This window comes from Chaetodon auriga, chromosome 15, assembly GCF_051107435.1.
Source record: "Chaetodon auriga isolate fChaAug3 chromosome 15, fChaAug3.hap1, whole genome shotgun sequence".
In the NCBI taxonomy this organism is placed as follows: domain Eukaryota; kingdom Metazoa; phylum Chordata; class Actinopteri; order Chaetodontiformes; family Chaetodontidae; genus Chaetodon; species Chaetodon auriga.
This window is the reverse complement of record NC_135088.1, coordinates 9,587,428-9,612,948: the sequence shown is the minus strand read 5'-3', so window position 1 is coordinate 9,612,948 and position 25,521 is coordinate 9,587,428. Positions and strand designations below refer to the sequence as shown.

The following is a 25,521-nucleotide window of genomic DNA, read 5'->3' as shown; positions in this document are numbered from 1 at the left end:
CAAAAACAGCCATACAGTGGTTAGCTTTGTTTACGAGGACGCGCACAAGGAAGCTTTAGAAGCGGAGAGCAATAACGCACCTCTGAGCATTGGACCCACAGTGTAATATTAGACCAACTCTGAGTCATGAGAGAGTTGTTCCCCCTGCTGCTGCCCTGCACTCCTCCACCCCAGCTGCCTCTGTCCATCCACCCATCCCTGTTCCTCCACCTAAAAATACACTCCTGCTCTCACTGAGGAAAATCCCTGTGCCTTGACCTAGCTCCAACACACACACACACACACACACACACACACACACACACACACTCCGACTGGACTCAGTTGGCCCTCTCCATGGAAACTACTCCTCTGTAGTTGAAACACACTTTTCTGGAGAGCGCTGGGTGACGCAACTGAAACTCAGGAAGTGACTTGAGTTATAAAAATGAGCTCAATTTTAAACAAACAATGGGTTTAATGTATTTCATGCCACAGCGGTGCTTACTTGCACGAACACCGGCGTGGTTATAAGCCTGCAGGAGTTTGCACAGCTGATTAAGACAGGCTGCGCTTGTCAGATAAGGTTGTTCAGTGACATAGACAGTCAGGATCAAAGTCTACAGGTATGACTGTAACCTCAGTGCCTTCACCCACTGCCTACAAGCTGGAAGATAAAGACATTTGCGTACTGCCGCATCACCAGACACTCTTTGCATATCCTGTCTCACTCTCCGCGTGTCCCCCGCCGCCTGTTGTCACTGGAGGAAGGAGCGAGGCTGAACTCATTCGAGGCAGCAGACCTATATTACAGGAAGGCTTGAGTAAGCGGTGCTGTCTCCCCACTGTGGATTACTGCCAGAGAGGGAGAGACAAGTTGTCAATGAGAGCTCCTGCAGTTGTTTGGTGGAAACTTTAGCTGCATTTCAGGCGTTTATGGGCTGCTTGAATGACAGCGAGCAGGGCGGAATCGGTTCCTCATTGTTGTCTAATTGCCAGTTCTGTATAGAGCTCTTTCTGTTCGCGGCATGGCGACATGACTCTGTTTTTTTATTATTTCTGAGCGTGATTCAACTTATTGCCAATGAGCGCGAGTCGCAGCTTGTGTGAAGTTCTTCATCATCATCCTCAGCAGGAGCAGCAGCAGCAGCAGGAGAAGAAGAAGAAGAAGACCTTTTAAGGAACTTTTAAGGAGACAGAGTTGGATTATTGTTGCGCGGAGGAGCGTCACTTTTCTTTCTTTATTCTGTTTGTTGAGTTTTATTCTGCCAGAGGAAGCTATGACTTCGGTGTGGAAAAGACTGCAGCGAGTCGGTAAAAAGGCTTCAAAGTTTCAGTTTGTTGCCTCTTATCAGGAACTCGCGTTGGAGTTTACGAAGAAATGGTAAGTTTGGAGATTAGTGTATGACTTAAGAGCTTCTCTGTCCTGTTCCAGATGAAGGGTTTCACTGTTTTGAGTGTAAATAGCCGCGCGAGGGCCTGTTTATTATTAGCTATAATAAAACTCCATTATGATCATTCTCATGTTGTGGTTCTTTCCGCTTCATTGAGAAGGATGAGGGCGCTCCTCATGTGTGTACATGTGCTGAGCTGTTCCGGAGTGACTGCGGGTTCGATTCCCGACCCCGCCTATCGACAAAACGCATGTAAGAACGACTTAGATCTTTTATTTAAGTACAAGTAGCTGTATTAGTGTAGAAACACTTCGTTGCAAGTAAAAGTGCTCATTATGCAGAATGTCCCCTTTCAGAATAATGTATATCATATGGCTGGTTATTGATGCATTAAAAATGTACATTACTTAATGTTGCTGGTAAAGATGGGAATTTAAAAAAAGAAAGCAAAAACTATATACTGCAGAGTAGCTTATGAAATTCACCAAGGGATCAACAAACTCTTATCTTTATCCTAAATAATAAATAAATCAAAGATTTGGTTTTAAACTCAACATCAATGCATAATGTTATCATCATCAGAACAACAGCAGGCTCACTTGTCTCATCGTTATTTTTCACAGATGCAATAAAATCACGTTATAGCACTCAAGCTCTTCTCCTCTTGTGCAATTTCCTGTTTTACAAAACACTTGGGAGGTGGCCAGGTGATGCAGCATGGGCCATTGTTCAGCTCTGACACAACACTGAACAGAAAAATAAAATAAAGCAAAAGTTTAAGGGTTCCTGCGTCACACTTAAACCTTTTTATTCTATTAGTGAAAATCTTGAATGCCTTGAAAACATAAATTATAGTATTTTCCCAAGTATTTACAAAGATCTTTAAACTTTTCCCGATGTCAGGTTGGCCCACGTTGCACCCTCTTATCTGTCCTAATTACATTGAAGTGTGGAATCATTGTGTAAGCGGCCTGTCAGCAGCACGATAAGAATCACAGATTAGTTGGGTTTTTTTCTGGGATGACTGAAGGCCCTCATCAATAAGGTTCCAGGGTCTGATCAGCAGCAGAGAGCTTGTGTTGTCTGGACGCGGCGAAGTGAAGGGCCAGAGTGATTTAGAAACAGTGGCAACTCCCACATGCAGTGTGATGAAATCAGACTTTATAAGCCTTTAGCAGAGTGCTGCTCAAACAGGGAGGCAAACGTCTGGGAGCACCGAGAGAAGGAGGAGAGAGGACAGGAGGAAGCGAGGACAGACTTAAGGTCAATCCATAGCTTCAGTCACGTTACTTCAGGCATGCTTCTGAAAAGGATGTCAGCCCGTCGCTGTTGTGCGATTAAACTCTGTGTTTGGTGTCAGAGGTTACTGACACCAAAAGATCACGTCAAACATCAGATGCAGGAAATAAACTCTGTGCCATGTGGGGGGTTGAAAATGTCTCACAAGGTCACATGTTTGTGTACAAGTTGTGTGTGTGTTGTAATTTAGTGCTATGATTTGAGGCCACTGGCTTTCTTCACCAGCACGGACTTGTTGCTGAGATGCATTATTTATTTTGTATGAGATGATTTGCAGCTGCAGCTCCACAGCTGATAGTGCAACTACGATGGGGGATTCCTTTTTGTATTTATTATATATTTAATGCAGATATAGTCAATGTGTTTGTGATAGCGATTTATCAAATGGCAACAGAGGAAACAGGAGAACTATCACCTGAATCTGCGGCTTTCCTTGGCTTTACAGAGCTTTATAGTGAGTTTTAGTTCACTCTCACCGCTCTCATAGCATCATTTTCAGCCACATCACGTAGATGTTTTCAGGGCATAAACTCTAACTGGACACCAAACACCAGACACACACAAGACTTGAAGTCTGTGAAGTTGTATTTACATGATAGCATGACTGGAAGAACAAGATATTCTCTGTCACAAACTCTACTGGATGAAGGAACACAGAGGGGCCACAGATAAGAGGGGCCAGCATGACAGCAGTCAGAAAATGATAAAGTGATGTTGACAGGCACTGTATAGTGGCGCAAACATAATTAAAGACTTAGCAACAGCTCTATTTATACAGTGGAATGCTTCATGTGACCAAAACTTGAATTAGGTTTAGTGACTAAGTTCATATCTTTTACTGTTGGGGGTAAGGTTTATTTGTCATCTAGTCAGCAGTGGAATACAACCATTTGTCTGCTGAATAGCAAAACACTGACCACAATGTGCAGTAATTACATGTTACTAAACTGTATTACACCCCTAATGTCCGCCTGGGTAAACACAGCTCTCCCTCTCTCTGCCACCGCTCATTGTTCCCTTGCCTGCTGGCACAGAAGATGTTTTCGTGTCTTTGTGTTTGGGATCATACGTCTTTTCTTCTTCCTCCTCTCCTCCCCTTCGTTCCCATCACTCTACGCCTGTCAGGCTATTTCTGATGCCACTCCTGCCCCCCTAACACACATACCACATAAACACATGTACAAACACTGCCCACTTTGCTACACTTGATCGCTGATACACTGAAACCCGAGGAGATGATATTCAGCATCAATGAACTGTAGCTATTAATATTCTAAGGAACATCTGTAGGTATTAAAATGGCTGTAATGATAATATATTTAGAGTTTGGCTGTGAGATCTGAAGAGTATAAATTATTATTATTATGTACTGATATTTTATTCAGGGTCCGGTGCGTGTGTGTGTGTGTGTATGTATGTGTGTCCTCTTGCAAAGGGGGTTCGTTCTTCCTGTCAAAAGCCACACCTCACATTCAGACAGGCTCGGGTCACATGACCCTACAGCTTCCAGTTTCGCTTCCTGTTCTGCAGAATACAATGAGGACACATATGCACATGTTAGCAACATGCACAGTAAAGAAACAGCTGCATGAATGCACACACATGTTGCACACACATTTACCAATGGATACAGGTGTACAAACGTATTAATACCATGTGCTCACAGCCATCTGCAGAAGCACTCAAACACACACACACACACACACACATACCCTTATCTAAGACTGCAGGCATTATTATTCAGCAGTGGCAGTCATAAGACCTTCTGTTAGACCTTGTTTTGGCTCATTTGTAGAATATCTGCTTTGTCTGGTTATTAGCAGATGAAGCTTGAACATGATAACGATCACTGCACGTGTGGCGAGGTGTCATGTCTGTGTTTTGACCTGTGTTTCTTTGTTTCTGCAGGCAACCAGACAAGCTAAGGGTGGTGTGGACAAGGAGGAACAGACGCATGTGCTCCAAGGTGAAACTGCTGAAACACCACAAACACACAGTACACACACACACACACAGAAGCACACACACAGAGCCTCACTGTGTTGTTTGTTGTGCAGCTCCACAGTTGGCAGCCTGAGATCAAGAACCCCTACAGGGGCATGGTGGTGTGGCCTGTTCCTGAGAACATCGACATCTCTGTTACACTCTTCAAGGTACTAAAACCAGAACACACTCACACTATATACACACAGAGTGGCGACGAGTTAGAGGAAAAAACTTAAATTAATGAATGGAGAAATGTAACCTCCTTTTATTAATATGGACATTATGTGACTCACATGCTAATGCCAACTGAAAACCTGTGGGAGATATTAGCTCAGAGTACTTTATTAGAAGTTATAATATTGTGCACATGTTTAGTGTCTTGTACATGCTGTATATTGTCATGTCTTGTTGTGGTACTTGAGTTGCATAGATGAGCATTAGGAATAACTATACAGTGAATTTCTACACACAGACAGGTATGCACAGGTAGAAATAGGAATATTTTTACAGGTATGTGGTAAATTCACAGTTATAAAAATAGTAACATGTCACATCAAGAGTCTGTGTTGTACAATCAGATGAGTTGATTCATGCATTCATTAAATGGCAACAATTACAAGGAAGTGGATGAAACGTCACACACAGGTGTATGCACAGTACATGTGAGCGAGCAGAGGTGATGTTCAGCTGAGCAAATTTTACTGTTTGTTCTCGTCTCCTCAGGAGGTCAATGCAGATGAGTTTGAGGACAAAGAGTGGACCTTTGTCATTGAGGGTGTAAGTATCTCTTGACTACTATTTAACTGTTTCCCAAGCAGCAAATTATCCAAACTTAATTATTTCTCAATAAAACAGCCAGACTTACAATAAAACTTCTTTTTTATGTTATTTTACTTCATATTTCTACTCCACTGCATTCGTTTCACAACAATGACTTTGTATGACTTTCAGATTAAGATTTTACAAACAAAACACGTGATCAGTATCTAAAATAGTACCCAAAAATAATAAAATACCCAAAAATGTGTCGTTCAAATGAGCTCCACCTCGACCAAAAACAGTATTGAAGTACTGCTTACATGTTAAAGCATCAGTAATGATTATCCAAAAATATAATAACAGTCTGCAATGTACTTTGTATACATGAATAACATTTTTTGTGCCAGTACTTCTGTACTTGTTACTTTTACTGAAGTAAATGATCTGAATACTTCCTCCTCTGCTCATACTATCCACGTCATGGTTGCTTTTGTCGGTCATGTAAAGGAGACCAAGGGGCATCGAAAGGTGCTGGCATCAGCAGACGTCAACCTGAAGCGGTTTGCCAGTCCGACGCCGACCCAGACCGACCTGACGCTGAAGCTGAAGCCGCTGTCGGTCAAAGTGGTGGAGGCCACGCTCAAGCTGTCGCTCTCGTGCGTCTTCGTTCGAGAGGGGAAAGCCACGTGAGTTATTTTTCTCTCTGCGACTACTTACTACATCAGTAGCAATGACTGTCTTTGTTTTTGTGGTAAGAACACTGAAAAGATTTAACATGTTTTTTTATGTCTATGCGCTAATTGCTAGCTGTCACACAAAGATCATGTGACACCACTGCCATGGTGACAGCAGTGCCTCAACAACACATACTTGAAAATACTTAAAATACTTTAGCCTCATTTGACATGATGATTGTATTATTTATCTTAAGGAGTGGTTCCTGTTTGTGGGGAAGTCATGAGATCACAAGGTGATGATGAATGTTTGTTCTCGTGCCCTTCTTCCTCAGTGATGAAGACATGCAGAGTCTGGCCAGCCTGATGAGCGTCAAACCCACAGATATCGGCAACCTGGACGACTTCAATGAGAGCGATGAAGAGGAGGACAAGAAGTCTGTCACGGCTTCAGGTTGGCAGACTTACACAAGCTCTTCTTCTCTCCCTGATCCCCATTGTAAATCATTTCCTCTTCCTCCTCTACCTCTTTTTCCTCTCTTCTTCCTGTCACCTCTTCTGCTCTACTCCTTCTTGGGCTGCAGCAGTAGTTCGACACACTCTAACTCGCCCAAATCGCCCCGCTCCTCCTCCGCCCGACAAGCAACACTCCACCGGACCCACTTTTCCTGCCTCAGGTAGCTTCCTCTTGCCCTTTTCTTTCACTCACTCCTGCTGTGTGTATCTGTTACCAGAGAGGAGGAGGTGTGAACAGGCACTCCCTCTCTCCATATTTGGATTCACACATAAACGCTATTTCTTCTGCATACCACACATTTCTCATCTAGACATTAAACACTATTCAGAATCATGTGATCATGCTCCACATAGAGGTTATTATGTCCAGAGAGACGTTACTGTAGCTGTAACAAAGCACATTTACTCAAACACTGCAGTCAAATCATTAGCTCTCATTAACACTGATTTGAAATTTAGTAAAATCAAACGTTGCATGCAGACATTATTACTTACAGTTTTCCTTCTTCGTACTAAGAAAACTGATATTCAACAAACTGAGCTCTTGAGTTGCAGTTTGAGGAGAATATCAGTTTCAGTTAAAGTGAAATAATGAGAGGAAATTAGATGATATTAAATGGGCTAAAATTCCATCAAAGTTCATCACAGTTCCACATTCTGTTCGTGGTGTCACTAAAACAAGAGAGTCATGTGATTAACGAAGGATCCTCATGACTGTGGCACAATGCAGTAACATGGGATCATTGTTGATCGTTTCATTTTCTCAGTTCACAACCTTTTCTCTCTGTCTTTTTCATCATTTTTCTCCCTGCAAAAATCTGCTTTCACTGATCTGTCCATCCATCCATCCATCCAACCATCCTCGCATCTATTCATCCAGCCTGCGAACGGGATGCCGGTCCTCCCAGTCCGGCCCTCCACTCTCGCCCCCCTCTACCCATCGCTCCTCGCCCCTCGCCCCGTCGCTGCCGACACCCCTTCACCACCACCCCTGTACAGTCAGAGATCCAGCCTTCCCCCGGCCCCTCCCCTCAGCCCTCACCCAGATCCAAGCATAAAAAATCAGCCAACCCTCCTCAGCCTGAGGTCCTTGCCTCTTCTGACCCGCCACCTAATCCTCCATCCTCCCAGGTCACAGCAACTGCTCCCTCAGTCCAGAGTGCCTCCTCTGTTTTGCCTCCCTCTGATGTGGCTCCTGCAAATCCTCCATCCTCCAACATGCCCATAATCATGCAATCTTCCCAAAACGCTTCCCCTTCCCTTCATCCTCCGCCTGCCAAATTCTCTCAATTTGTGTCTACTGTACCTGCTCCCTCGGTGGAGCATTCATTAGCTATTAATTCCTCCATAAATACACCATCTAAACTGTTCTTTAAGCCACCCACTGCCCCGGAAATGACCTCCTTAACTCACAAACTTCCCTCCCCTGTGTTGTCATCACCAAGGAATATCGTAACGTCATCCTCCACAGCTCCCCAGAAGTCTTCTCTCACTGTATCCACTGCTATGACCCATAAGACCATCATCTCTACTGCCTCCCAGCCTCTCCCACCCCAATCCTCTCCCCCAAAGCCTACGCTGTCCTCTGAGCCTCCATGCTCTCGCCCTCCACTCACTCGGACCCTTTCTCAGCCTCCCTCTCTGCCCAGAATCTTCCAGTCAGGCTCAGGAAAAGGTATCAACAGGCTCGCTGGCAGACAGTCATGCTGCATGCTTTCCACTAACCGATTCCTTATGTGTGATGGTCTGTTTGACCTCGTTTCTACATGATTTAGCTTCATGCCCATTTAAGTATGTACTCTACTTCTCATGTACAGTATGCTGTGTACTGAAGAAGATCTATGCATGATCAGGTTGTCATGATACCAGAATTTTGGTTAAACATGCTCAGTTTCGTTAAGGCTTCAGTATCTTTCTTCTCATTCGTTCGTTCCGGACAGATAAAGATCACTTCTATGGTGCAACACGAGAAGTAAAACGCATGATATAAAATAACCTCTGCTGTTCCTCTTTCACTCTTTACATTAGTTTCTCCTTTTTGCTCTTTTGATCATCACTCCACTTTCTACCCTCCTCTCCTCAGTTCCTGTTTCACACCAACGGCGCCCCCCGGAGGTTCAAACTGCAGATGATCTTACTTCAATCTCTGGTTTGTCGCTGCTTGACTGTCTGAAGTGAAGCCAGTCTGTTGCTGATATTCTTTTCAAATCTTTAAAATCTCCTTTTCCTCTCTTGCCTTTTCTCCTTCTCTGGTTGCTTGTCTTGTCTTCACCGTCTGTCCTCTCTGCTAGGCCGTTCTCACATTTTCAGACCTCAGATCGTCAAATCAATCGCCCGCCCCTCCTCCCCCTCTCCTTTTTCCGCTGATGCGCCTCCTCTTGCATCAACACCTCCTCTCCCCAGATCTCACCCCTCTATCTCAGAGTCAGGTAACAAACGTCAAAACTGTGGCAACTCTTCTTATTTCTGTCCTTCCGTAGCCTCTACACCTCTCCTTCTCTCTTGCATCTGCATTTTTCATCCCCCATATTTTCTCCTCTGCCATCTCCCACCATCCTTTCACTCACAACTCTTATAAATATGCTTCATCTAGTCTCATATTTCCCTCTGCACTCTCCTGCCCTCCCTACTTCCCTCAGGTGTTCAGGGGGCGTGGCTAAGTTCTGGCACCGACATCACCCCTGTCCCCCTGCTGAGTAGTCCTGACCTTGATGCTCTGTGTGACCCTGCAGCTCCAGCCCTTACCGCCTCCCTTCTGCGCTCCTCACCTCCTCACTCCTCTTCTTTTTCCACCTCTGGTTTATTCTCCTCTCCTCACCCTCAGCTCGTTGTCTCTCCTACTGCTCCTCCTTCTCAGTCAGGTACACCAGTGTGTATCTGTGTGTATTTCCGCCAGTTACCTCATGGGTGTAAAACATCTAGAATAACCACATTTTCTGTCCTTTCTTGGAACTATCGCTCATGGTGTAAAAGCGGTGTCTCATTGCTTTTGCTTTTTATAGGCTCAACGTTTCCCCTCACTCAAGCAGACAAGGAAACAACTCCAAGCCCACTGAGCCGAGGCAAGGATTCTCCTCAAAATAACCAGGCGGTGGCCAACATCAGAATATCCAACCAGCCAATCAGACCTGCCCAAGACTCAAAGGCGGCCATCACGGAAAACAAAGCTGAACCAGCAAGGATCAGGTGAGGCCGTGGATTGATGTCATAAGAGTGTTTACGTTTAGATTGCTTGGTTTGGATCCTTGGAAATATGTTTGGCTGTGTGAAGAGAAAAGTGTCAGTAGACCACAGAGTTGAAAAGAGGCATCTTGAACACTGGTGGCAGTCTCAGCAGCGCTTGGGAGAAACATCATGGATCACAAAACCGAGATAGATAAGGAGATTTTAAAAAGCCAGGAAGCTCCAATTTGTCTTCTTGCTCCCGTGTTCTTCTCAAGTTGTCTTAAGAACAGACTCAGGTGTAGAGAGCATTAGGAAACATGTTTACAGCATGAGATCACCTGCATGCTTAATACTGCATGATTGCATGGAAGGGAGGCTTAACCCCAACCCACCTCTAAAGCTCACTAATTAACACATTATATTTTGTTTGTTTTATTACAACAAAATCCGAAGTCCAGGAAGTCACTGTACCCGCCCAAGGACATTGTCCCACACGTAACAAAACAAATATGTTAATTAGTGAGCTTTTAGAGGTGCTGGTATGTGGATTCTCCTTCAGACAGAGCCAGGCTATCTGATTCCCCCTGTTTACACACTTTATGTGAAGCTAAGCCTATCACCTGCTAGTGCTACCTTCATATTTAACAGACAGATATTAGAGTGATGTCTCTCTGCAAAAAAGCAAATAGGAGTGTTTCCCGAACTGGTCCTTCAAGTTGCACAACTGCACAGAAGCTAATTCTGCAGCCTCCATGCTGTTGACAATATGGCTTTATCAAACTCATTATGGTCCAAATGACCCCAAGCTAAGCCACCTTAGTGATGACTGAGGTAAACCTGCTTCAGCTCGCTGACACGTGTCAGAATTTGAAATGAACATGATGTTTGTTGGAGTTTGCTTTTGGTAATTTGTTGAGCCACAGTTGCTCAAAGGCCTCGTGGGTGCTTTGTTCTTTGTGGTTGTGCTTCGGTGATGCTAACATGTGCTAACAGTTGCAGAGTGTTTTACCCTGCCTCTTGTTGTACTGACCGTCCAGTACACTGCAGTCGAATGATTATCGGGTGTGTAGTCTGCGCTGCGGCCTGCCTGTTTCCCCCCTAATCACCTCCTGCAGCCTGAAATCTCACCCACTCCTCTGTCAAGCCTGACCTCCAACATTTCTGTCCCCAGTCCTGCCCAGTCACGTTCAGAGCTGATAATAGCCCCGCCCCCTCCATGGCCTTTCTCCTGCTGTGAGAGCTCCACCCCTCAGCAGCCCTCCACGACTGTTGTGGCGGCATTTATCACTCCTAAACAGCCAAATGTTCAGGGGTGTGATGATTTGAAAAAGCCAACCAATGAGACGCGGAGTATTATTAGCTTTGAGGCCGAAAAGCCACCGCTGGCGCAGCCTGAGCCCGAGCTTGACTTTGACGACATCATCTTTGAGTCATTTAACCAGAGACAAGAATCAGGGGGCTTGTTTCTGGAAGAGGATGACTCTAAGAGGGATACTATCAAAAGGTGTCCTCCGGGGTGAGTATTTATATTCACAGATAAAATAAAGATCAAGAACATAAAAAAATAAGGTTGCAAAATGTGAAGTGATGGTGCTGCTAATGGTAAAACACACACAAAGGTTCAGGATTAAGGAGTATTGTTTATCTGTTCTGCAGTCTTGAACAGAAAACCAATGAAAAGGCCTCTGGAGGAAAGCTGACAGAGGAGTTAGAGGGAGCAGCGATGGAGAAGGAGGTGATGATGAAGGCAGAGCAGGAGAAGCAGAGGGAGAAAGAAATCCTAATTAAACAAGAGGAGGAAAGGAGGAGGAAGGAGGAAGAGCAAAAAGTAATGATCCTGAAGCAGGAGGAGAGGAGAAAACATGAGGAAGAGAAGAAGAGGCTGTTAGAAGAGGAGAAGAAGAGACTCTTACATGAAGAGGAGGAGGTCAAGAAGGAGAAGGAAAGGAGGAAACGTGAGGAGGAGAGACTCCTGAAGGAGAAGAGAGACAAACAGGAGAAGCTGAGAGAGGAGGCGGAGAAGAGGAAGCAGGATGAGGAGGAGAGGAGGAAAAGAGAGCAGCAGAGGAGACTCCTGGAGGTGGAGGAGGAAAAGGAAAAGCTTCGGAGGGAGGAGGAGAAGAGACTTGAGAGGGAGATTTTTTTGAGGAAAATGAAAGAGGAGGAGGAGAAAAGGATGGAGGAGAAGAGGGTGTTTGAGGAGCAAAGACGGAGGAGGGAGGAAGAGAAAAAGAGGCTCCTGGAAGAGGAAGAGAGGAGGAAGTTGCAGGAGAAACACTTGAAGGAGGAAAAAGAGAAGGAGCAACAGAAAATGAAAGAGGAAGAGAGAAGAAAGAGGGAGGAGGAGGAGAGAAAGAAAAATGAGGCTGAGAATGAGAGGAAGAGGAGGGAGGAGGAGGAGAGGAGGAAAGAGGAAGCGAGAAAGGAAAAGGAGATTGAAGAGGAGAAGAAGAGGAAGGAAGAGGAGGAGAAGAGAGTTAAAGAAGCAGAAAAGAGAAGAAAGAGGGAAGAGGAAGAGAAGGAGAGAGTTCTCAAAGAGGAGAAGGAGAGGGAGGAGAAAGAGAGGGAGAGACTCTTAAAGGAGGAGAAAGAAAGGATGGAGAGGAGGAAAAAAGAGGAGGAGAAACGACGTGAAGAGGAGGAGGAGGAGAAGAGGAAAGAGACCCTCTTGAAGGAGCAGAAAGAAAAGGAGAGGATAAAGCAGGAGGAAGAAGAAAAGGAGAGACAGCTGCAAGAGGAGAGGAGAAGGCAGGAGGCAGAGAGGAAGAAAAAGGAGGAGGAAAGAAAAAAGAGGGAAGAGGAGGAGAAGAGACATAGAGAGGAGGAGGAGAAAGCAGAAAGAAGAATGAAGGAGGAAGAAAGCAGAAAGAAGAGAGAGGAGGAACAGAAGAAGAAGAAGCTTCTGCAAGAGAAGGAAGAGATGGAGAGAAGAAAGAAGAAAGAGGAGGAGGAAGAGAAGAGGGGGGAGGAGCATCGAGCAGCTGCGGGCTGCAATCTGGAGGCCAACAAGTCAGATGAGGACAAGCAGAAGATGAAAAGTCTGGGTTCATACACACACACCGACGTCCCTCCACCCAGCATCACACACACACCTCCTCCCAGTTTCACACTCCCGCCCTCGGCTTTTAAAGGTGTCGCACAAACTCCGCCTCCTGCTCCACACCTCCCTCCTCCGGACGAAACATCACCCGAGCGGCCACCCTCACAAACTCTCAGCCAATCACAAGACAGAGAGGCAACCCTTCAGTCAGTTAACAAACCGAGCTCTGCCTCCATAAGCACCAGTGAGCGGTGAGTTACACCACGGAAATGAAAAGAAATGATCTCACTGTGGGTGATTTCTTTTTGTTTTTAGACCTCATCTGCTTTCATAATTCAGCAAATAAAATCAATCCATTAATCAGCGTCAGCCACTGTGTGTGTGTGTGTCTGCACCAAAGCAGCATCAAGCTGACCTCAATCATTCAACATTTCCATTTTGATCATTTCTGTGTTCTTGTGTGCTGATTATCTTGTGATTCTTTTCACATGTAAGACTTGATCAATTATCTGTGTGGGTGGATCAATGCCCAAAGTATTGATACTACCCCGTACTAAGTCTTGTATTGAGTGTCAGTTCTAGCTGGATTGATTTGTGCTCTTTGCGCTGCTTCTCTGCTGCTGCTGTTGTGTGTGCATGCGTTAGGTCAGAGAACTCACAGTAGGTGCATGCTGTTTACCATTAAAAGCTGTCCTGGATTTTAACATGTGGTGTGATGCATGTGATTAATAGACAATAGTCAAATGAAATTTGCCAATTATTCAGTGGTAATTAAAATGCATTCAGATTAATGATGCATTAATCATTACACATTTCCAAGCTGTATCTAATCATAAACAGTATTAATATTAGCATTGATATCAGTGATCCTTGTTGTGGTATTACTTCATATCAGATTTTGTGGTATTGCCCACTCCTACTGTTTTTTTTTCTGTTTTTTCTCCTTCTTTTTTCCTCCTTTTTTCACATTTGCCTCTTTCTCTCCCCTTATTCCAGTCTGGGGCAACCCTCTCTCTTAAAGGAAGGTTCATTGTCAAACATTGTTGTCCCAGAAAAGAAAATATCTGCCACATGTACTCCACCTGGCATCCGCTCAGACCCCACTGTTGCATCAGAGGTCTTGACCCTGACGCCACCTCCACAGAGGATGTCTGAGGCGGAGGTTCCTCTATGGAAAGTGCTAGAAGGGAGAAGTGGGAAAGATACACCTGAAAAAATCTCTGCCGAGGAGGGTGCAAATCCTTTGTGCAGAGGGTAAGAATGGATGAGGGGACTTGTCTGTCTGTTTCTCTGCTTTATCTTTCTGACCATCTGTCTGTGTGTCTGTCTGCTTTGCTGATGGCCTGGCTTCTTAATGAAGCAGTAAAATGTAAAACTGTAATGGCTGTATCTTTCATGTGTTTTCTCTTTTCTTCTTGCTCACACAGAGAAGATGCTGCAGAGCTGGAACACCAGCCAATCACAGCTAAAGACTCAGAAGCACATCACATAGTCCCACCTCCTGCTCAACCCGGCACTCCACCAGTCAAAGAGGGACCCAAAGAGCCAGAGGGACCCAGAGTGGAACCAGCAACCTCCCCCAAACCACCCAGCGAGCACGCAGCTTTGGCGCTGGAGCCGCTGCTGCCCTCAAAACCAGAACCAGAGCTGCGGACGGAACAAGTTCTCCAGCCATCAGGAAAGCCACAACAGGAGGGAGCAGATGAGGAGAAACCAGTCGGGGTCGAGGCTGGTGGTCAGGAGAGATTCGTCAACAATAAGGAGCCAGTGTGCGAGGCAGAAAATCAGCTGTGGGCGACTGTGGAGGAGACCACAGCAGAGACAGAAGCAGAAGGAGGGATGGAAAGTAGTGAGAGCACTGAGGAGAAGGATGAGAAGCAAGAGGAGGGTGGTGTAATAGGGGGGTGAGTCTGTGACGGTTCCTGTGCAGCGTGGCATGACATGTCTGGTTTTGCTTGCACACCACCTAATACAGACACACACTCACACACACCTGCGCGTGCACTGACTAATGTCCTTCTGCGGTTTGCAGCCTAACCAGAGCTTACTCAACATCTGGAGCTAACCTTATCTGATGCTGCTCGCTTCATCTCAACCTCTGTCTATGCTGTTAAACTGGTTCTTTAAATGGATTTGATGAGAGATTTTCATACAGTCAAATTTGTGCGTGTGTGTATGGGTGTGTGTGTGTGTGTGTGATAGTGCCCAGAAATGTGAGGCAGATGTGTGTGTTGCAGAGCAGCAGATGGAGGCGCCTGCTGGCTTCATGTCAGCAGTAGTTGGGGTGTTGTATAGAGGGTGAGTCTCCCTGCCTGCCCGTCCATAAAACTATTTGTTATGGTGTGAGGCATCATGCAAAACATTTTTTGTAGACCAAATGTAAACACAGTCAGAACATATCGCCAAATCTGGGCATATACAATAAAATACCCCTCTGAATGTTGCACAAAACAGTAAAAACCCCAAAACAAGCCATTATAATCATATAATTGTTATTATGTCAGAAGCTAGGTCGGACACCTTATTTAATAATAACCAGGAAATGAGGCAGCCTGTGTTTACAGTATTCAAATGACTTATCATACATCTTATTAATCTATTTAGAGAGACATTTATTCAATTTTAATGAGTCATTACTTTATCTCCATGGCAGATATTCCAGCATGGGTTGCTTTCTACATTTGCCATTCCACATCCAGTGTGCATGAGTGCTTAATGCTGTGGAAAGCCTTCAGTGCAGTCCAGTCCAGAATACACCATCCTGCTGCTCCCAGTGGTTGATTTGCCTTCATTTTAGTTATTTGGTTATAATCCATGATAAAGAGCCTTTGTCTTCTGTATATTATTGGCTAGCTTTGCCTCTTTGTCTGAGCTGATCTGAGCTCACACCTGCATGGCATCAGAGAGTGTTTTCACCTGTTCTTAATCAAGCCAGAGGTGACATAAGTGCCAGTGGGCTTTGGATGTTGTGGACCAGATAGAAAAAAGTGCAGGGTGGTTCTCAGTGCAGCCAACAATACATGTTTCCTCTGTCTGCTTTGGACAAGCACCAAAACAAAGTCTGAGAAGGAACTACTTAATCAAGCATGCTGTCTGGCTTTCTGACACACTCTCCAGAGCCAGCTGAGGTCATTTTAGGGTGATTCCTGTCTCAGAGTTTTCCTGTCCCTCATGTCTGTCCCTTTAGCTATGAGACAGTGGCCTCCATCCTGACAACCGGACCCTCTGATGCAGCTCACAAACACCACTCTGCAGAGCAACCATGCCTCGCTATGAGTAATGGAGATCAGCCGTGTTTACATGAAGTAGATCCAGAGATCCTGTGTTCCTCTGAACCAGATCCACTGATCCCCATTTCACCACCCACGGCCTTCTCTGACACAACAGAAAACCAGAAGCTTAATGAACACACTGACGTAACTCAGAAGCCAGAGTGCTTTCCCTCACATGGGCTAAGTCTGGTGGCAAGTCTGAGACTAGCAGCTAGTGAGCAGGAGAAGGAGAGAGAGCTGGAGAGGGAGAGAAGGGAGAAAGAAAGGATAGAAACATTGAAAAGGGAGGAAAGAGAGAGGGAGGAGAGGGAAGAAGAAGAGAGGAGAGAGAGGGAGAGGGTGGAAAAAGAAAAGGAGGAGAGACAGAGGCTGGAAAAGGAGAGAGAGGAGATGGAGAGGAGGGCAAGAGAGAGGATGGAGAGGGAAAAGGAAGAGGAGAGAAAGAGGTTGGAAAAAGAGAGGGAAGAGCTGGAGAACAAGCAAAAGGAGGAGAGGGAAAAGGCAGAGAAAGAGAGGAAGCAGCACACCGAGAGGATAAATGTGGAAGAAAAGAAAGAAAATGAGGAGAGTGAGAGAAAGGTGGAAAGGGAGAAGAGAAAGGGAGATGAGGACAAGGTGAGGCAAAGGGGAGAGGATAGCAAAGGAGACAAACCACAACAGAAACAAGAGGCCATTTCTGCAGCATCACTGCAAAACAAAGAGAAAGTCATGAATAACCAATCAAATGATTGCCCTCCTCTGAGGGAGGCAGAGCTGGACGATATTGCATATGATGAGAAGCTACAGCGAGATGAGGAGCAGTCAGAAAGAGAGTCTGATCCCAAATCAGTGAAAACAATGGACCCTAAAGCTGAGGTCAAACTGGTTTCAGCCAGACCCGCTGATTCTGTCCCTGCAGTTAGACCAACAAACAGGCTCGACTCCAGATCAGTCAAACCTGGGGACTCTGTAATTCCCTTGATGAAAGCCCCGGACAATCCGGCTCTGAGATCACTTAAAAAAGGCAAATCTAACGTGAACTCTGGTGCCGTCCCGGTGTGGTTGACAGAGGAGGAGGATGAGGAGGTGGAGTATGAGAGAGGACAGGAAGATCTCGGCTCCATCTGGCTTGCTGAGCTGTACATGGAAGGAGAAGCAGGGTGAGTAAAGGGGGGTGAGAGGGATAAATAGCAGCAGGGAGAGAGAGGTGAGTAACTGGGAAAGACCTGGCTATGAGAGAGATCTGCTTGTTGCCTCTTGTGGATCAGAGGACTGTGCCTGCACGCTTTTTCGTGTATGCTTCCTCCAATAACCGAGGCTTGACTGACTCATGATGTCTGCAGGGAAATAGCAATTACTAAGCATTACTATCCTCCATTGACTGTGGTTTGGGCTTTTTCCTGCAGGTCTCTCTCAAGAGAGAACTGTGTGTTGGCATGGCTTGTGAGTCACGTACCATATGTTTCCCCCAAAACAACGTAATTACTGTGTTGTCTGTGAAGGAAACTGGCATTTCCTCTTGCCTTTATTACTTAAAACAGAGCTTTTCAAACTGAGGCAAGAGAGAAGGGGGGGTGGGGGTTAGGTATTGTGGTTTTTGTCCATTGATTTGCCTGCTTATCAGCATGTTCAGCAGTTGGAGATTCTGTGGTGGCTGTGGCAAACAGCACATGGGTGCAGTGAAGGTGCTTTAAAACCCTTTGTAACTGATTGCTGTAATTAGCCTCAAATATCTCACTCCTTCTGTCCTGTATTGCTGTTGTAATTATTTGTACTTGGAAAAGGATTTGGGCAAATGTGCAGCAGTAGTGCAGCAAGCATGAAAATAAGACCGCTGTGCAATATATAATTTTGGAAAATTGCAAGGCTCCTTGCATTTGTTCAGTACTCGTAAAGTAGCATGGATGAATGGATTGGTTTGGTCATTGGACACTGCAGTTCATGGAGGCAGAAGCATGTTGAAAAATGGTGTTCTGCTTTCGCTGAGTCACATGTTCTTATGCCTCTAACATGTCCAGTCAGGTATAATCTTACATAGCCAGACCTCTATCCCGTCAAACTTACAGAAGTCCAGGGAAACAGTGGGCATGTCGAGAAAGCTTCAGACAGCCGTGAGATTACTTTGGAAAAAGCACTTCTAGTTTTGCTTTTCAGGTTTCTCCCAACCTTTGTACGATTAACAAGATGGCGCTCTGGCTGTGTGAGATGAATGGTGGTATGTTGCCAGAGGGGATTGGAGCATGATGGGAACGTTACGGTTGGATCTGCTTTCTTCAAAAGCTTTAGGTTCAGCTCTGAAATCTTCTTCTCTGTCTTCAGCACAGGCCACCCATCCCTTGCTGTTACCCAGAAGCCCTCCTCACTCCCTTCCAGTGGACAAACCTTTTTCCAGAGCTCTGCTGCCAGTCAGCCGAATAAACCTGAACACTCTCTAACCAGTCTGGCTGACCCTCCTCATCCAAAACCTTCATCAGGGTCTAAGCAAGAGGAAGGAATCAGCCAGACAAGTAGGGCCAAACCTGCTCCCAAATGTAGCGGGACACAAAAAAAGCCAATGAAAGACCTAGAAATAGCAACCAATGAGGAGGGAGAACTTGCACAATCATCGGTAGTGCCTTGGCCCCTTCCTCCAAGCACGAACACTGCCAGCATGCACTCTGACACCAAACACACCAACTTACACACCGACACGAACATCAGTAAGATAAACAATGGCGTAGAAATGGCTACGGATTCACACAAGAGTCTTGAAATGAGGGATGATGAAGACAGGAGTCACTCCACTTTAAACAAGGACACACATACTGCAAAGAGTGACAGTCCACAGGTTAAGAGCCTTCACACGCAGACACACACCCCCGATCTCAACCAACTCACCAAAGACCAACAGCTCCAAGAGGAGGAGAGGTTCCTGTTGGCTAAAATTCAACTGATGGCAGGCGACACGTCCGCTGTCTCTGGCCCTCGCAGTATGAAGCGCCTCATCCCCGACCCCCGTGACATTGACTGTGACACCGCAGAGCTTGTTGATCACAGTCAGCGCTTCCTGATTCCCTGCTTTGATACCCTGCAGGAAATATCACTAACTGCAGATGAGGAGCCGCTGGCCAATAAGCTGGGGCAAAAGATGGAAGGAGAGGAGGACGTGTAAGTCGGCATGGGCTGTCAACCTGTGCTGCTGTATAAAATGACATGCTGCCAGTGAAGTCTTGTGTATGTTCTGGGTATGTGATATGCAGAGCTGTAGACTTGAGACTTAAGACTTGGACCTGAGTCAATGAGATCTTAATACTTGACTCCCTAAAGACATGACCTGAAAGCAAAAACATTCAAGCTGACTTAGTAAAATACCCCCAGAATACAAAAGACAACAATAAACAAACATTGTATAGCCACACATCTTGAATATTTTATTATTGGGCTCGGTAATTCAGCAGACCTGTTGTCAGCTGTGGACACGTCTTGGCTTACTTGAGATTTGACTTCAAACAGCTCTGGTAAAATGTGTGTGAGAGCATGGGGGTTGCCATGTAGTATCAAAAACTGCTGCTGTGAAGGACAACAGTTTGTTGAATCTGCTTGGTTCTTCGGTGATAAAAATGGCCAAACAGCATAGACCTGTGTTGAGTCAACCAATGCTGCACATGTTTCTTATCATGCCTCTAACATCAAGCCAGCTGCAATCTGTCATGTCAGCAAGCTTGCATGTCGTGTCTACGAATCACTGATGATGATGCTGATGCCAGACTGATGGATGAGCTCCTTTCTTCCACTAGACAAGGCCTGTCTTACTTTTCTATTGTTTATGTCTCGTCTCATTTTAGGTTCAAAGGCCAACTGGCCGACGTCCCTGATAGTGGAAAGCCAAAACCTCAGTCGCAGCCAGAGAACACCTCCAGCACACACATCACTCCTCTCCATCACTGTGAGATGAAGACGTCTCGACTTCCCACTTTACCAGAAGAAGAAACCTCCGACCTCAAGTCCCTTGATCCCGTTCCAGTGCTCAGAGAGGAGGCTGATGGGAAGGACGAGGCAGCTGAGGTAAATATACCTGACATACACAAACAGACGCACACACAACCAAAGCTGAGCTTTTCTCTCTTCATCCCTCCCTCCTCCTCCTCCTCTCTCCTCCTGCTGCAGGACCTGGTGAACTCCAGCCAGTCGCTGCTCCAGTGGTGTCAGGACATCACCAACGGGTACAAGGGGGTAAAGGTCACCAACTTCAGCACGTCCTGGAGAAACGGCCTGGCCTTCTGTGCCATCCTACATCACTTCCATCCAGACAAAATGTACGGCATGCAGCAAACAATTAATCCATTGACCGACTGTCAGAAAATTAATTGCAGATATATGATTGGAAATTCTATATTTTAGTTTTTTCTGTTTCTGGGAAATTGTAACAGGCATTTTTCACAATTTTCACTATTAGTAGGTATGTTCTAATTCCTTTGTCCCTGCTTTTGCATATTTAGAGATTTTGACCAGTTGGACTCTCATGATATCAAACTCAACAACAAGAAGGTAAGGACGGAGCTCATGTTAACTACTTTATTCATTAAGTGCCATCAGCACTGGCTTCAAATACTCAGATAAATGTGTTTTCGTCATGGAACATACGGTTTGTTTCTTTTCTGACGATGTCCTTCTTTTCTGACATCAGGCGTTTGACGGTTTCGAGGCGCTGGGCATCTCTCGTCTGTTGGAGCCGTCCGACATGATTCTTCTGTCCATCCCTGACAGGCTCATAGTCATGACCTACCTCAGTCAGATCCGCTCACACTTCACCAACCAAGAGCTGAGTGTGCTGCAGATAGAGCACAACAGCAGCCAGTCCAGCTACGGCCTCGCGCCCTCCGGACCTGGTCCCACTAACGTCGACGCCGCCGCCTTCTGCATGGCCAGACTGAACGAAGGAGTGAGCCTAGAGGAAGGAGGAAGCAGCACGTTGGTCGTTCCGCCACCAAGGACCAAACGACTGGTTAAAGGTGTCAGTCTCTACTTTAACTTTTTTATACTTAATGATTATTTTTAATGCTATTCAGCCCATCTGTCTTGAAGGCTTACTTCCGCTTTCCAATCTTGTGGGCCTTTTAGCAACTTCATCATAACAAACTGCAGTCAAACTCACTTATGATTCCAGTCCAGCCTTTCTTCATCCAGTATATCATGCTGGATTACATGGATATTTGAAGAAAAGAAGACAAATAAGAGACAAATAATTAAGTGAAGCAAAAGAATCAAGTGAGAAAAAGCAGAAAAGAAAAGACATTAGTGTGTCTCTAGGGAACTTAGGAATGTGAAGTAGCACACTTTGAGCTAAGGAGACAAGACGGAAGGATAAACACGTCATTAAATCAAGTTTACAGCACCTCAATTAAGATTCTACTGGGTTTCCCAAGGTTCCCAAACATACCAAATAAGGCTTCCTGGATCTGATGGATATCTAGAGTTTTGTGTTTGACGGAATGGTGCAGCCATAAACATTTCATTTTTCATATGAATACATCTCAGTTTGAGTCATAAAATATATTGATTTAGATTCAAAGCTCCCAAAAGGCCCTGAAAACGTTTTCTCAATCTGCTACTTGAACACATTTTATGCAGCTTCGGTTACTTCAGATGAGAGATTTCTGTTGAACTGTTGAATCGAAATGCAATGACTGTTCTGGGATTGTTTGTTTCTGTTGCCAGGCCAAATAATGCCTGATTATGTTAAATGAGAGGTAAATAATTGTGGTTGTTGCTTATTTAGCCTTTAAGCCTGAAGAGAGGGAGGCTCCTCAGGAAATGGTGTGGAATAATGAGGTTAAATCCAGCATCTGATAGTTGTTCTCATCTGTTTTCAGTGGATGAGTCACTAACCCCAGTCCCACCTCCACGCTCGGTTAACAAAGCAGCCAAATCTGGATCTCAGGTAGCTTTATTTTTTATTGTAACTCCTGTTTAAACTGTAATGTGCAGTGTTGAATTATATTTCCACCTTTTGCATCTACTGTATATGTCAGCGTTGGTGTCATGTTTTTCTTGTTCAGGAGGACGACACAATGACAACAGGAATCTCTGATAATACAGGTGAGTAGATGAAGCTTGAGCCTTTCAGTTAAAATGCCCCAACATTTTACATTTTTATTTAACTTCCCATCTTCATGTCTTTCTCTTCTGTTTCTTTTACCCTGTGTGCAGAGTCGCAGAGCGCAGCAGAGATGCAGCCTCCCAAACAGGAAGAAGAAACAATGGTCAGTGACGTCTCCCTCGCTTGACGTTTTCTTCTTCTTCTTTTCTTTGACCCTCACTCTCAGATCAAAAGAAATGAACATCATTAATGCAAGTGATGGCTGCACAAAGGACCAAATCACATTTCTTTTACTTTCACTTGATAATAAAGAAAGCATTTCCAGGATTTTGAACATTCTGCTTTCACACCTTGTATTTCCCATCCTTTTGGCCTCTCTCTAACCTTCTGACCCTCTTCTTCTGCTTGTTTCCTTGTTTCCCCGACTCCCTCTTTCCTTTGATCTCCTTTCCCTTTTTGCTCTCTCTGTGGCTGTCTGCCATTGTCTTTTGTATGTTCATGGGTCTGTGTGTTTGCATGTGTGTGTGTGTGTGATGGGGCTTGTGGTCAGTGTCTGCAGGACACCAGCCAGTATGTGCTGAGCGAGTTGGCAGCATTGGAGACGGAGCAGATGCACATTGACAGCAGAGCCGCGGTGGTCGAGAGACGACTTCGAAGCCTCATGGAAACAGGTGAGTCCAACGCACACATGCACGTGTACGCGGGTGTTAATTAAGGTGCCAGAGTCCCCTGTTTTTCACACGTGGTGATGGTGAAGGTTTTCTCCAATAGCTAGCTCAGTTGCATATAAAGTGTTCTTGCTTTGTCTGTTGCTGCAGGAAGTGACCGTGATGAAGAGGAGAGGCTGATCCAGGAGTGGTTCACGCTGGTCAACAAGAAGAACGCTCTGATACGCAGGCAGGACAACCTGGAACTGCTGTAAGACCTCTCACACATACACAGTATACACATGTACGTACATACACAGTGTAATACCTGCTCATTTTTATTTATCTGATTATTGACTGTGTCTACAGGCAAGAGGAGCAGGATCTGGAGAGGAGATTTGAGCTCCTGAACAGAGAACTTCGGGTCATGATGGCCATAGAAGGTTAGTAACCACAGTATACCACAGTGTAAATGTGTATGTAAACTATTTTACACACTGTTGGGTAGTTAAATCTATAAAAACGCACCATATTTTGAGAGATGTTTATATGTTTTGTATAAAAATGTGGAAATGAACTGTCAAATATATGTGGAGGAGTAAAATGTAGAAGTATTAAGTGGTATTAGTAGTTGAGTTTCTTACATATTAGTGCATTCAAAGTGATTTACAGATGACTTGCAAGCAATAATAAGATGTATGATGTAAACAGTGAAACAATTTAGGACGAATGCACATGGGGAAAAGAATTATGTCAGAATAAAACCAGTAAAAGAGATAAAAACAGACTAAAAAGTAAATGCATTTCGTTAAATTCCACCATGTTAACATTAGCTGTCTGATCTGTTGTTCGCCACCAAGACCAGCAGAACAGCTGGATGTTCAGTCTCTTGCTCAGCAGCACTCAATAAACTGTCCTGTCCGTACGTGGCTGTATGAACCATTATGTTAAGTTCTGCCGTTTGTCCTGCAGACTGGCAGAAGTCGTCCACTCAGCAGCAGAGGGAGCAGCTGCTCCTCCAAGAGCTGGTGTCCTTGGTCAACCAACGGGACGAGATCATCAGAGACATCGACGCCAAAGAGAGAGTGTGAGTGTGTATGTGTGTGTAGTCCTGTGAAAAAGCCAAAATGAGTCATCGGTAGACAGCAAAGTTCTCAAATAAAACCTTTACCTTTAATGTCATGCACTATATTGTAATGTGTGCTTGTGTGTGTGTTTGCAGGGCACTGGAGGAGGATGAGCGTCTGGAGCGCGGTCTAGAGATGAGGAGGAGAAAATACAGCAACAAAGATAAATGTGTCCTACAGTGAGGACAAACAGATTTCACTACTGAGCCTCTGACGCACCCGAAAGATGATTTTTTTTCTTTGGCTTGTTTATAATTTTTGCACACAAGATAAAAAAGTAGGACATTTGGCGCTCTGTAATCCCCCCCCTCCTCTTTTTTTTTTTTTTTTGAACTGTGGATCTGTTAATGTCCATTATGAGGAAACCTAACGAGCTGAAAAACTTTCTTCTTTGAAAGTGTTTGCTAAAAATGAATATCCATAATAGTATTATTTTGATTCTGTTCGTATTTTTATTTATTTAAATGATGTATCAGATTGTTGTACATGTATTGCACATATGGAGTTTGTGTGATTGTGTGTTTTGTTAAGAATTTGATAACTGGCTTTGCCTCTTCTTCCTTTTTCATAAAGAACAGGCTCCCTTTGCCATGACAAGACCCTCATGATATGCACACATCTGCAGGACTTTGTCCTGTATCTGGTGATATCCGTCTCTTTGTTTCAGACATTTCAATCCCGACAGTGAAAAATATGTGGTGATAACACACCCGGACGTATTAGATATAAAAATAATATGTGATAAGTCATGAGCTGGACTCAAACCCACAATGCTGAGACAACAGGGGACATGTTTTCAACTGCAGGGTGACCCCCAACATCACATTTTGTTGAACCCTGAAAGCATTTTGACTTATTGCAATATTACAATTGAGTGCTTTATTTTTTAGATGTTAGATGTTGAAAGTGTTTTTCATTTTAAACCTTGTGTGCACACAAAGGATGCTCAAGGTAGTTTCCATTTTAAAGCGTTTAAGTTAGACCCCGAATGCCTTAAATCACCCATCATGTGTATGGTTGTGATGCTCATGCCTGCTTGATTCACGGAAATGAGTCTGTTTCCTCATTTCTGTGTACTTTGACTACTGTGTGCACTGTTTTTGAGGTGTGTCGATAAAGTGGTACTCTGCTTCACATCTCTACTGTATACCTATCACACACTGTATACCTGTTGTTGCTGTCTGTATTTATGAGGTGAAGATATGATGAATGATATTGATATTGTTGAAGAAAAATAAATATTGTATGGTTGCTTACATCTTGTGAAATATAAAGAATTATCCCGCAGCAAACGTGCATTTTGTGAAGCTCTGCCTGTACCATAAACAAGTACTGTCAAAGAAATATCTTCACAAAGAAGTCAGTGCAGGTTCAAGGAATTCAGTATGTTGAATGCATTGACTACCCTCAGAGGTGTCTGCTCCTACACAGACAAATGTACTGGTTAAGTATTTCCTTGTCTTCTCACTGCTCCGAAAAGCACCTCTTCCCAGTAGAGCATTAAAGCTAATCAGCTTCTCTCTGCAGCACAGATCTCCACTTCATGGGGATCTACTAATCTGAAATGACAGGCAGAACTGACCAATCCAAAGCAGGCTGAACGTG

The 25,521-nt window shown here is 44.7% G+C and overlaps 1 protein-coding gene across 14 annotated transcripts; it reads left to right on the top strand.

The window, feature by feature from the left end:
* Window positions 1-738: 738 nt before the first annotated feature.
* On the top strand, window positions 739-25,309 carry LOC143332998 (EH domain-binding protein 1-like protein 1). Of its 14 annotated transcripts, none has more exons than XM_076750901.1 (30): window positions 739-1,363; window positions 4,581-4,638; window positions 4,730-4,825; window positions 5,382-5,435; window positions 5,925-6,103; window positions 6,427-6,545; window positions 6,679-6,768; window positions 7,488-8,282; window positions 8,691-8,756; window positions 8,899-9,036; window positions 9,247-9,468; window positions 9,610-9,793; window positions 10,944-11,288; window positions 11,429-13,063; window positions 13,809-14,066; window positions 14,240-14,716; window positions 16,000-17,223; window positions 18,383-19,210; window positions 19,888-20,107; window positions 20,210-20,358; window positions 20,542-20,590; window positions 20,730-21,054; window positions 21,916-21,983; window positions 22,102-22,141; window positions 22,253-22,305; window positions 22,693-22,813; window positions 22,961-23,060; window positions 23,159-23,232; window positions 23,762-23,876; window positions 24,012-25,309. In XM_076750901.1, exons 1-30 carry the CDS (start codon window positions 1,260-1,262, stop codon window positions 24,097-24,099), a joined length of 8,274 nt encoding a protein of 2,757 aa, XP_076607016.1. In that variant the 5' UTR covers window positions 739-1,259; the 3' UTR covers window positions 24,100-25,309. The 14 variants fall into 14 exon arrangements, with proteins under 14 accessions (XP_076607016.1, XP_076607017.1, XP_076607015.1 ...); XM_076750902.1 differs by having other exon boundaries at window positions 6,676-6,768; window positions 22,702-22,813; XM_076750900.1 differs by having other exon boundaries at window positions 6,676-6,768.
* Window positions 25,310-25,521: the final 212 nt, after the last annotated feature.

Excerpts from the sequence above, each read along its gene's own strand:
- LOC143332998 (XM_076750900.1), top strand. The coding sequence starts at position 1,260 with ATGACTTCGGTGTGGAAAAGACTGCAGCGAGTCGGTAAAAAGGCTTCA. Across the intron at positions 9,037-9,246 it reads CCCCTCTATCTCAGAGTCAG|GTGTTCAGGGGGCGTGGCTA; the intron begins GTAACAAACGTC and ends TACTTCCCTCAG. Across the intron at positions 14,067-14,239 it reads GCAAATCCTTTGTGCAGAGG|AGAAGATGCTGCAGAGCTGG; the intron begins GTAAGAATGGAT and ends TTGCTCACACAG.